The 12,993-nt window shown below is 48.5% G+C and overlaps 1 protein-coding gene across 4 annotated transcripts in view; it reads right to left on the bottom strand.

The window, feature by feature from the left end:
• The window catches only part of MPRIP (myosin phosphatase Rho interacting protein), a 146,112-nt gene that overhangs the window by 107,947 nt on the left and 25,172 nt on the right, over positions 1–12,993 (bottom strand). For all 4 annotated transcript variants that reach the window (XM_017895591.1, XM_017895593.1, XM_017895592.1 and 1 more), the window contains exons 2-3: positions 5,390–5,467; positions 3,037–3,102 (exon numbers count right to left, since the gene is read on the bottom strand). In XM_017895591.1, coding sequence (XP_017751080.1) covers positions 3,037–3,102; positions 5,390–5,467 — 144 coding nt within the window. The remainder of the gene's footprint in view (positions 1–3,036; positions 3,103–5,389; positions 5,468–12,993) is intronic.

The raw sequence follows: 12,993 nt of genomic DNA, 5'->3' as shown, positions 1-12,993 counted from the left end.
CCCTGCGCTGTTTAAGAGCAGAGCTGGCCAGGCGCGGTGGCTCAAGCCTGTAATCCCAGCACTTTGGGAGGCCGAGACGGGTGGATCACGAGGTCAGGAGATCGAGACCATCCTGGCTAACCTGGTGAAACCCCGTCTCTACTAAAAAATACAAAAAACTAGCCGGGTGAGGTGGCGGGCGCCTATAGTCCCAGCTACTCAGGAGGCTGAGGCAGGAGAATGGCGTGAACCCGGGAGGCGGAGCTTGCAGTGAGCGGAGATCCGGCCACTGCACTCCAGCCTGGGCGACAGAGCGAGACTCCGTCTCAAAAAAAAAAGAAAGAGCAGAGCTAATAGCAAATCACATTTACATTTTCATTTTTAAAAATAAATAAGAATTTAAATAAACCCTTGTCAAAATTGCTCAGTTTCTTGGCCTTGGCACTGTGGACATTTTGGGCTGGAGCCTTCTTTGTTCTGGGGGCTGTTCAGTGGAGGAGATTCAGCAGCATCCCTGGCCTCCACCCACTAGATGCCAGCAGCAGCCCTGGCCCAGTTGTGACAATCAAGGATGACTCCAGACATGGCCAGTGGCCCTGGGAGGCACAACGCTGAGGCCCACTGGTCTATTTCCAGGCACTCACAAAGGAAGCTTCCAGTTTGGCTTGAGTTCACCCACACATGAGCCTGCCTGAAATGGAGTTTTCCTGCTCCAGGTCTCAGGATTCTGCCAGCCTGTTTTGGGTGGGACTCTCAGCTCAGGGTGGCTGACCGTTAAACTGGAGATCTTGGGCCACGGGCTGTCTGCTCACCTTGGGGAGTGGCTCTGAGGAGCAAACCCTGATGCAGAGCACTGGGTGCTGGAGAAATCCTTCCAGCCTCTGCCTCCTCCCACCTGGCTTCTACCCAGCTGCCTCCTTGCAACCTTCTCCGATGACCTTCCAGATACAACAGGGAAACCCCTCCATGGCCTCGGCTAGGCAGAGGGTATTTACTAATGGGCTCACTGGGTCAGTCTCTCCAGCTCCCAGGTCATCTGCCAGAAAGCAGCCCATGGCCCAAAACTCCCAGCTCTGGGCCTGCCCCCATGCCCTCGCTCCATCCAAGTTTTCCCTGGGGCTTCTTTCTTTCCCCACATCCCTGGCACAGTCCCACCTCTGCCTGAGCACTCCATGAAATAATATGCAACTCATATCCAGGTTGCTGGGAAACCACAGTGTCGGTGCTTCTGGCTAGGCGGCCTCAATTATCCAGAAGCCACGTCTGGGAGGCAGCATGTGCTCTGCACTTGTGCCAGCACCAAGGCGTCCCCAGGAGCTACTCTCTTTGTGCTTGTGCAACTGAGCCAGAGGGAATAATAGATTTTGCTTGACTTTAGTTAGACCTAAAGAAAGATTTCCTGACCGAAATTATCAGTCCCCAAGGAAACAGTGCAGGGAGCTCTGTTTTTTTGGGATGGTTCATGACCCAGCCCAGCCTGAATGTAATCCAGTGACCTCTTGAGGCTCCTCTGGTACTGTTAAGTCAACTGCAGGACTTAGCCAGGCAGCTAGCCACAGGGACGCAAGGTAAACCTCACAGCTGCAGGAGCCCAGCTCTGACCCCAGGGCTACTCCCTGTGTAAGGGCTAAGCCAGGAGAACAAGAAGTGTGAAGTCTATCCTCCAGGTCTGCTTTCTTGCCTCAAAGGAATGGAGCGTCCAAATGCATTGTCTCCCTGCTCCTACTTCCAGCCAAGTCCACCATCGGTGCTCACCTCTAATCCACTACCCTGGAGCACAGATGTTCCCACAGTAAAAAACCCCTATGCTCTAATCATGATGTACACATATGCTCACCAGAAAGAATGAAAAGGAAGACAACTCTTTTTAAGAAGGAACCAGTGGGGTGACAGTTGATACAGGATTACAGTATCATCCTCTTAATTCACCCCAGAAACAAAAGTAGAAAAAGTATCACATCACAAAGGTTAGGACTCCAGTACAAACACGCCCACTTCTGGTCTTTGCACATGTGAGCTCTAATGACTACCCAAAAATCCCAGGCGCCCTCGCCACCCCCTCCCGCGGTCTGGAAGGTCCCTAGAGGGCACAGTTATCTCCACTCATACTTCCAGAGTCTGTCTCGCCCCTGCAGCAAAGAAACGAACTCGGGTAGGATAGGCAGGGGCTGCCTATTTCATAGTGAGACCAGACTTTCCAGGACAGTCCCAATTTTACAATGCTGCACATATGTGCATACAAACATTCACCCACCAAGTGGAACTGGAAAAGGCAATCAAATCTCCCATCTTCAACCCTTTACAAAGTTTGGAATGCAGTCCTACTTTAGATTAATTAGGAGAAACTAATCTCCTTTACAGAAAAAGTCAGGAGATAAAGTGGGTGGAAAAAGAAAAGCCAGAAATTCCACCTAGTTGATTTTCAGGTTTGGCCTCTGGGGCAACAGCAGCAAACACTCATCCAGCCCAGTTAGCAACTGGAAAACCAGGGAGGTGGGGAGCAGGAAGGAGCCTGTCTACCTGGTTTAGTGACCAGAAGAACGCTGACCCTGTGACCAGGAGGCCTCTGAAGTCACCTCAGAAAACTATGCCAAGCTCAAATGAGACAAGCAAAACCAATTACAGTCTCAGAACTGACAGGCAACCCCAGGACTAGGCACGTGAGCACATATGCCAGCCCCAGGGCCATTCCCCGCCCCACACCCACAGGTCCACAGCCTGCAAACGTCCTCACTGTGACCCAGGACTTTGCCCCTGCTTTCCCCTAACCAGGAGTGCTCCGGCCAAGTCCACACTATTAGCCTTGAACAGAAATGACTTCCTCCCTCACTTCTTCCTCTCACTCAAGACTACAGAAGATGATGCTTCAAACCAAAGGTCTGGGTTTTTAAAGCTGTCTCCAGCAGGTGCCACAAGTTCTTCAAAACATTCCACACTCCCAAACAGACACAAGTGAGAGCACATAGCTGCTGTACTCTCACACAACAACGCAAGGGCACTGTAATGGAGGGACTTGGTGAAGGCTGGGGACAGGGAGTAGGCAAGGATAACACTTACCATCTCATCCAGGGCGTAGCGCAAAAGGCCGTGCTCGTAAAGGATGAAGAACCGTCGCTGCCATTTCTGCAACGGAGCACAAGGAGGGTGGTTAGGAGGATCTGGGTCCTGGCCCCAGAGCTTGGCTTCTGGAGTTCCCATGTCTGACAAGCCCGTATCTAAGGAAGGTGGCTCCACAGATTCCACTTCTGGGGCAGGTGGCAGGAAAAGAGGGACTCGAGATATAAGAATGTTGATTCATCAGCCAGGACTGGGCTGGGAGAAAGGCCCAAATCACATGAGTGATTGAGGCTTAACAAGAAGCCTTTTTTTTTTTTTTTTTTTAAAAAACATTTGGAAGCTCCTCAGGAACAGAAACAATGTGTGGTTACCTTTTTGTATTCCTGATGGTGCCCAGCACAGAATGCATCACATGATATGTGTCAATATTTATTTGATGAATGATCTGACATGACATGGAATAATCCAGGAATGCCAAGGCACGGATTCACCACTTCTGAAAAAAACCTGGGAAACTGCTACAAAAGGGGTTGTTCTGATGATCCACTGGCAAAGAGGAGGCACGAAAACAGCCAGGCTCCAGAATTCACTGAGGTGAAATGAGCTAATGAAAATCAAAACAGAGGAGCAGCAAGATCAGTGGAAATAACTCCAATATCCAAGGAGTGACCAACTGGCACAGAGCGTCCCCCGCTCTACTCTCCCTCCAAAAGCCAGACCACTGGGAAATGCCCACAGTGGTCAGATGCCACCAGGAGCTGAAATGGAAAGGACTATGAGGTGTATGTCTTCCTCTGTGTGGGGAGAAGGGCTTTGTCCATAATGCGAGTCTGCTGGCCCAGGTCATGAATGACAGGCACAGCTCCCAGCCCCAAATCATCACAAGGGTCCATGACCTATTTTCAACATTTTAACAAGCCCAATCCAGCCTGGGCAGCATGCTGAAAGCCTGTCTCCACAAAAAACACAAAAATTAGCTAGGCATGGTGATGCACGCCTGTAGTCCCAGCTACTCAGGAGGCTGAGGTAAGAGGATCACACAAACCTGGGAGGTCGAGACTGCACTGAATCGAGATCACGCCACTGCACTCCAGCCTGGGTGACAGAGCAAGACTCTGTCTCCAAAAAACGAAAGGGAAAGGGAAGGAAAGGAGCGGTAGCACTGTAAGAAAGTTTGTGAGGAAGGAGAGTTTTGTAACAGGAGGGGAGGGGAGGGCCCAACAATACTCAAAGTTTAACTGGCAGTAAGGCCACAAGCACTGACTATAAAAGCACATCTCTCTGCTTTGGGTCAGGGTTCTCATTTATAATAATGACTCCTGTCAGAGGCTGGAAATGGCAATTTTGTACAACCTCAATATAAAATAGGAAAGGGAACTACTCCCTGGAAACTGTAGTCCAGCTGGACCAGTTATTCCTGAGTCCTCCTGTCTGGGTGGCATGAACAGGGACTCCAAGGGCCTTGCAAAGAGGCCCTGTAGAGGGCTGGTCTATGCTGGGTGTGTAGAGGAGGCCACCTGAACATGTTTCCTAGGAACATTTCCAAGGGCCTTATGTGCTGCCTTTGAAATCAAAACCCATTGTAGAAGATATCCCAAAGACCAGAGACACAATGCAAGACCTGTGGGACCAGAATACACAGCCCAAGGTCCCTACTCCAAAGTGTAATATTCAGGGTGGGGAAGGGGTGAGCAGCAGAAACTAAGAAGAGGAAAAGGACCTCCCAGGGATGGAGGGGGCTGAGTAGAAGCAATTTATAGGGTACAAGTGGCAGCACTTTAGTTTGTGAGGAAGGAGAGTTTTGTAACTGGAGTCAAATCCAGAGGGGCTTCCTGGCAGAGAAACAAACCACAGGTCAGGCCAATGGTGGTACCAGCTCTAGCGGGGCCCCGCCCTGGGCAATGTACATTTTAGTAAGAGGTAAGCCAAGGCCTCTGGGTCCCCAACCCTTCACTAGTGCTAGTGTGCTGAACCCCTGGTTCAGGAGGAAGAGAGGTACTACAGGGGCAGGCCTTGGCATGGAAGGAACTGGGAGCTGCTCGGCATAACGCAAACCTTTAACTGCTCTTTTGCCTCTTCCATTTGACTGTTCCTAGAGTCAAGCTGACCCATAAAACAGGCAACACCCACATGAGAGCTCCTCATTCTGAAGGGAGTACCACACATAACTACGTATAACTGAGACCTTTTCTGTACAACATACAAGTGCGCCAAATGGGGGAGCCCTGCTGATCCTGCCATCCCAGGATCCACTGTTCAACTCTCCATCTCCCTCTTCCACTTGCCAGTTCACCCTTAGATGGGTCCCTTCTCCAGTTCGTCCCACCCCGAGAGTTGGCTCTGATGCGCTTACCCGAGACCGGTGCACCGGGTTGTCAAAGTCAGTCCCATCTGGAGCCAGGAGCAGCCAACCACCATAAATGGGCTTTGCCTAGAGGAGAAAAAAGAGGGCAGGTCACCAGCAGCCTTCAACCCAGAAAAGAGAACAGGTCAAGTTAACAGCAAGCACTCGCTGGAAACAGACGTTGCCTCTGCTATGCAGAGGTCATAACGCTATTCCCACTGCAGTGCATCTGTGGCTGCTTGAGAGTCAGAGGCTGGTGGGGATTCTGCAGCATCCAGGGTGGAGAGCATACAGGCCCTGGCAGGAGTGTGAGAACCTGGAGAGTACAGGATCCCCTAAGACATGCTGTCTCCTGCAAGCTACTGATCAAGCCACCAAGATCAGGAAAAAACGACATTTTATTCAACAAATATGTAAGCGTCAATGTGTGCTTACATAGGAGCCAGGAAATAGGACATGAACAACACAGTCAAAAAGCCTCATGCTGAAGACACAAAACGGGGCCTGGAGAAGAGACTGCTTTCGTGATCAAAGCTAGCTCTGGCCAAAGAATCATCAACTGACTGGCTGTGAGGCTGCGTGCAGAAACCCTCTGAGTTCAAACTCTCCGATTTGAAAAGTGAGAGTGATGACAATTCTACCTAAACCTCATGACTCTGATGTGAGGACTGATGAGATAATGCAATCAGTAAAACCCAGCACAGGGATGTAAAACAGTGCTGCCACCTTGGAAAAGTCTGGCAGTTCCTCGGAAAGTTAAAGGCAGAGTTACCAGGGCCCAGCAATTTCACCCCTATGTATACACACCCAAGAAAATGGAAAACAGGGGTTCAAATAAAAACTTGCACATGAATGTTCATAGCAGTATTATTCACAATTGCCAAAAGGTGGTAACAGCCCAAATATCCATGGACAGACGAATGGATGAGCAAAGTTTGATGGATCCACACAAGGGAATATTATTCAGCCAGAAAAAGGAATGAAGCACTAACATACAACACCGAGGAACCCCGAAAACATGATGCTAAGTCAAAGAAGCCAGACACAAAAGCCCACATATTACAGAATTCCACTTACACAAATGGTCTAGAATAGGCAAATCCACAGCACAGAAAGCAGATTAGCGGTTGCTAGGGACTGGAGGAAAGGAAATAAGGAGAGACAGCTAAAAGGTATGGGGTTTCTTTCATGGGTGACTAAAATGTTCTAGAATTAAGACAGTGGAGATGGTTGCACAACATTGTAAATATGCTAAAACTCACCAAACTGTATACTTTAAGAGAGTGAATCCTAAGATAGGTGAATTATATCTCAATTTAAAAGCTGCATGAGCACAAAGAACACTGAGCAGTGTCTGGCCTGTGAGGTCTCAACAAATGTGAGGCATTGCTCTATTTTACCATCCACAGAGTCCCCACTCCCCAGACCACGGGTAGGAGCTCAACACGGGGATCTAGACAGACACTCTGGCTCCATCTCCTTCCTCAGCCACACCCAGCTGGCGAGAACGCGTTGGAAAAGGTACAACCAGGCCCATTTATCCAGTCCCTTTTGGAGGGAGGTAACACAAATTAAAACCCAAGTTCTCTGACTGCTGCTTACACACGCAGAACCCCTCATGGGCCCTCCTGATGTGCTTTTTATTCAGTGCTCTCCAAACTAGGAGGCCCCACCACACTACCTCATTTGGTAGCTGCAGACTGTGAGTCAGAGAGGGCAGGCCACATGCCAGAGGCCACACAGCCTCCAGGCTGAACCAAGAACCCCTCTTTTCTTGGCTTCTCTTGCAGGGTCCTCAAGGTCCCCAGGAGCACTGGCTTTCCTCATGAATGGTGCAAGTGGAGCTGTGTGCCTGGGGTCGGAGGAAAGCTGCAAGGACAGGAGAGGCTTGCTTTGATACAACAGGGGATGGGTGTTGGCTACAGACACAGTGCAGGAGGGCTAAAGGGTGTGTGGTGGAGATCCCACCTGGGAAGGCAGAAGCAAAGGCAAGGAGAGGTCTGTGCTCTCTACGAACTCCAGTTGTGCCCAGCAAGCCTCCAGGTGGGCACACACGCTCAGCATCTCCACATCCCATCCAGAAGCGCACATCCTAAGCAGACTCCACCCAGAGGCCTTGCACGGGAAAGCCAGAGTTGGACAACTCCTTGTGTGTATTCGGACTCTTTGACTCCCAGCTGGGCCTCTTGCCGGCCACAAGTGTCTACCTGTGAGGTCAGAGGCTAGCCTGCCAAGCCATTCCTCCATCTCCATCTTGACTGTGCACCACCACCCTGGCCTCTGGAGGCAGGGCTTGGGGTGTTGTCACATAATCAGCTACATTTACCTGACCTTTCTCTAGGAGGAACTGTGGGGAGCCGAGGGATCAGCATCTGTTCTCTCAAAACCCAAGCCCTGGTCTCAACCCAGACATCCTCAGCAAACCTCTGCTCAGGACCCCTGTATTCATGGCCCTGGGTGCTGCACACCAGGGAGCCTGCAGCAGCCACCTTGCTGGGCTATGACTTCTTGATACGGATCACCGCAGAGGGGACTGATCCAGGTGGGCAGGTGGGGCGGACACAGAGCAGAGGGCGAGGTGCAGGGTCTTCGGGTGGAGGAGCAGGCTGAGACACAGGTGACACCCCATCCAGCGTTCATCAAAGCAATTCCAGAGTGATGGAGAGCAGAGGAGTGGCTGCCTGGGGCTGGGGGGAGCAGAAGGATGAGGGTGACAGCCAAGGGGTGCAGGGTTTCTTTTGGGGATGATGAAATGTTCTAAAAGCGACTGTGATGATGGCTGCACATTTGTGGGAATATCCTAAAAATCATAGAACTGTATCATTTAAATGGGTTAAATGCATAATGTGTGAATTTCATCTTAACAAAACTGTTTTAAAAAGCCCTGAAGAAGGTAAGGACTCCATAGATACACGGGGAGGCCTGGGGTGGAGAGGACTCTCCGGGCAGGGGCGCAGCTGGCACACAGGTGCAGAGGCAGGAATGATGGAGCCATGGGGTCACAAGGAGCCATCTGTAATTACTGAGAACTCACTCCTCAAGCCCAGGGAGCCAGGGACAGGACCTGGCCAGCTATACCACCGCCACTCTTCCCTCTCACAGCCAGCCACATGGGCTGCGCAGCCTCTCCCAGCCTCCTCAGCTTCCCAAAACCTGGCCCTCTCTACCATCCCTCAGGGCTTCCCTGAAATGTCCTTTCCTCAAGGGGACAGTCCTGACCCTCCCCCTCAGTCTCTAATGACTCACTTCTGCCATTACTGTCATTGCATATCACAGAACTAATTTCTACCTACCATTTCATTATGTATGTAATTACATTGCTATGGCATGACTTGCCCCCCACCCCTACCCCAGAACCTTCACTCCAGGAAGGCAGGAATGAGGTCTGCCTAGCCCTGGCTGTGTCCTTGATCCTAAGGCAGGTGTGCAGAGGGAGTGGAGGCGAGTGCCCGCTGGCCTAAGCCAGCAGTGGGTGCGCGGTGCCCTCTCTGAGCTTCCTTCTCCTTACATAACCTAGGTCCTGACTCAGACAACCTGTTCTCATCCCCCAGGCGTGGGAAAGGCCTCCCAGGAAGAGCTGCTGCTTCTCTATGTCTCAGACTATCTAAAAATGCTGCATCCTCCCCCACACAGCAGACCACAGTGTCTGTAAGTGCAGAAGTGCCCACGGGCAGAGGCTCCCACGCACACCCACCTGCTCCTGGGGCAGCGCCTCTAAAAGGCCCTAAGGTATTCTCTTCCAGAGAGCCCTGTAATAATCTGAAACTGGGACACTAAAACAAAACAGACAGCCCAAAAGGCAGCGGGCAGGAGGGAGTGTGCTCTGGAAACGCTGAGTAGGTACGCTTAGCTTTGCTGCTTTCTGGTTGAGCTGGTGGGCCCTTTGGAGGGAGGCAAGAGAAGCAGGTATCTGTTGTTGACATGGGGGATCTGAGCTGGGCTGTAAGGACCCAAAGGATGGGGCCCGAGTCCTGTTTCAAGCAGCTCTGCACACAGGGCCCCTTTCTATGCAGGTCCTCCCAGAGGATGCATGTGGCTCTGGATCCTATATAAAAGTGACCACATGAGAGACTCCCCCGAGCTACCTCCTCTCCAATTAAACTCGGCCTTCACTCATGACCCACACAAGTTGGAGGCTCCACTTCTGGTTGGCCTCTAGGAAGAGACTGCTGGTGGTCTGGGTGTGCCTTCAACCTGAAGCTCTTTCAAAAACAGTGCCTTGAAACTTCTGTTTCCTGGACGATGGGGCAGATGTAGATTTCCCTATTCCTCCTGCTAAGTACAACCAAAAACCTGGGGCTATCATGTACAAGACAAACACAAGAAGACTCTGAAAGGTGGAGAAAAAAAGGCAGTGGGCCAAGGACCCAGGACCCAAGGAGGGACACTGTGGCGACTCTCCTAGACTTTCTTTTTGTCTCACTATCCCAGAGTGGGTAGTGGAGAACTGGCAACCTGAAAATGCCAATAGGCACACAACCAAAAGAACCAACAAAAAGCTACTTTCCATAGTTGAAGAAACCAGAAAGGAGCAGCCCAGCAAGACAGAAAACTCTTAGACAAGAATTGCCCTACTCTGGCCAAAAGCCACAGGAAAGCCAGCATGCCACCCCCAAGTGAGCAAAGGTTGGACTTCCACCCTTACGAGGTGCCCCACATCCTGGCCAGGGTGGCGTGAGAAGACACAGGGGCCTTACATCCCACCAACAGCAATGAGGACCCTTCCTGCTCCGTGCTAGTGTGTGTCAGAGGGTGCCCAGTGGAGGGTCAGGGTTTTTTACCACTGCCCAGTGGGAAGGGAACCCATGACGAGGAGCCTCCCAGTTCAGGCATCAGTGGAGGCCGAGGGGTGGACTTCTGTCTCCATCTGAGTAACTAGGTGGTCATGGTGACTCCCTTCCCCCACGGAAGCACTGTCAGAAAAATCCACTGAAATAGAAAGTTCAAATGAGACCCAGAGTTACCCAACAGAATACAAAAACACTTCATTTCCACCAAAAATTATCATCATACCAAGAACCAGGAAGGTCACAAACTGAATTAACAAAGACAACCAAGAAATGCCAACACCAAAATGACAGCCATGTTAGAATTATCCCACATTTAAAGATTTTAAAGCACCCATGACAAAATGCTTCAACAAGAAATTATGAGCACACTTGAATTAAAGGGAAAGACAGCAAAGAAATACAAGCTTTAAGAACCAAACAAAAATCCTGAACTTGAAAAATATGGTACCTGAAATAAAAGCTCCTGGGTGGGCTCGAGAGCAGAAGGATTGGGGGCAGGGAAAGAATCAGTGAACTGGAACACAGAACAACAGAAATCATCCCACCTGACAACAGAGGAAAAACAGACAGGAAAAAATGAATAAATAAAAGGGAACTGTGGAACTGTAACAAGAAGTTTAACATTCATGTCATCAGAGTCCGCAGGATAGAATGGAGGGTGAAGCAGAAAAAGGGCTCAAAGAATGGCTAGACACCTCCCAAATTTGGCAAAAGTGGCAACCTACATATTCAAGAAGTTTAGTGAACATCAAAGGATAAACCCAAAGAAATCCAGACCAAGACATACAATAATTAAACTAAAGAAAAACCTAAAAGACAAAGAAAGACAAAGACAAAAAAATCTCAAAAGCAGCCAGAAAAAATAAGACCTTATAGTTTTGAGAAAACTAAGCAGAATGACAACAGATTTCTTATCAGGAACCATGGAGACCAGAAGGAAGTGGCACACTACTTTTCTGGTGCTGAAAGAAAACAACTGTCAACCTAGAATCCCATAACCAGTAAAAATATCCTTCAGGAATGAAAGGGAAATCCAGACCTTCTCAGATGAAGGAAAACTAAGAGAATTTCTTTGCTGACTTACCCCTAGCAAAATGGCCAAAGGAAGTTCTCTAAACAAAAGGAATCATAGAAGAAGGAATCCTGGAACATCTGAAAGGAAGCAAGAACACAATAAAAAAGCGGAGGAGGGGGTAAGTAATTAGGCTTTCCTTCTCTTGAGTTCTCTAATTATGTTTCATGACTAAAGCAAAAACTGTCTAATGTGGTTCTAAATGTATCTAAGGGAAACACTTAAGACAATTATACAAGGAAAAGGTAAAGGAGTGGACAGATAGGTACTGTCTTGAACTGGTAAAACGACACCACCAAGAGATTGTGACAAGTTATGTCTACATAAAGTCATGTCTTATTATAACCACTAAAAAATATATACAACGAGATATACTTAAAAACTATTTATATTTTGATATATAAATCAAAATACAATTCTAAAGAAAATGTTCAAGTAACCCAAAGGAAGCAGGAAAAAACAAAACAAAACAGAAATAATAACCAGAGACACATTAACTATGCTGTAAGTTATCCGTAAATATTTTAAATGTAAATGATCTAAATACACCAATTAAAAGATTGATAGAGTAGATTTTTTAAATAATTCAACTGTACACTGTCTACAAAAAATTCACTGCAAATATAATGATGACAGGCAGGTTGAAAAGAAAAAACTAAAAATGATACATCCTGAAAATATTAATCTAAGGAGAGCAAAGTTGTTATATTATCAGATAAATTGTATTTCAGCACAAAGAAAATGACTAGAAACCAAGAATATTACATAATGATAAAAGGGTCAATTCACTGAGACATAGTGAGCCTAAATGTTCATGCACCTTTAAACATCAGAGTGCAAAATAATGTGAAGCTAAAACTAATAGAACTAAAAGGAAAAATAAATCCACAAACATTGTTGGAGACTTCAACATTCCTCTTAATAACACAACTAAAGCAGACCTAGAAGGGAACTAATGTATCCACGATGCTCACATTAGGAAAGAAGAAAGGTCTCAAATCAATAATCTAAGCTTCTGTCTCAAGAACCTAGAAAAGTAAGTACAAAATATACCAAAAACCAAGAAAAAGAAGGAAATAATAAAGATAAAAGTAGAAATCGGGCTGGGTGCGGTGGTTCACGCCTGTAATCCCAGCACTACTGGAGGCCGAGGCGGGCGGATCACAAGGTCAGGAGTTCAAGACCAGCCTGACCAACAGTGAAACGCCATCTCTACTAAAAATACAAAAATTAGCTGGGTGTGGTGGCGTGCACCTGTAGTCCCAGCTACTCGGGAGGCTGAGGCAGGAGAATTGCTTGAACCTGGGAGGTGGAGGATGCAGTGAGCTGAGATTGCAATACTGCACTCCAGCTTGGGCAACAGAGCGAGACATCTCAAAAAAAAAAAAAAAGATAAAAGTAGAAATCAATGAAATTGAAACAAAAAAATCAGTGAAACAAAGAACTGGTTCTCTGAACAGACTGATAAAATTGATCAACTTCAGCCAGGCACGGTGGCTCACGCCTGTAATTCCAGCACTTTGGGAGGCTGAGGTGGGCGGATCACCTGAGGTCAGTAGTCCGAGACCAGCCTGACCAACATGGAGAAACCTGGGCGTGGTGGCGCATGCCTGTAATCCCAGCTACTCGGGAGGCTGTGAGGCAGTAGAATCGCTTGAACCCAGGAGGCAGAGGTTGCAGTGAGCCGAGATCGCTCCATTGCACCCCAGCCTGGGCAACAAGAGCGAAACTCTGTCTCAAAAAATGAAAAA

Source organism: Rhinopithecus bieti, unplaced genomic scaffold, assembly GCF_001698545.2.
Source record: "Rhinopithecus bieti isolate Rb0 unplaced genomic scaffold, ASM169854v2 scaffold_26813, whole genome shotgun sequence".
Taxonomy (NCBI): Eukaryota; Metazoa; Chordata; class Mammalia; order Primates; family Cercopithecidae; genus Rhinopithecus; species Rhinopithecus bieti.
This window is presented reverse-complemented; position numbering and strand designations above follow the sequence as displayed.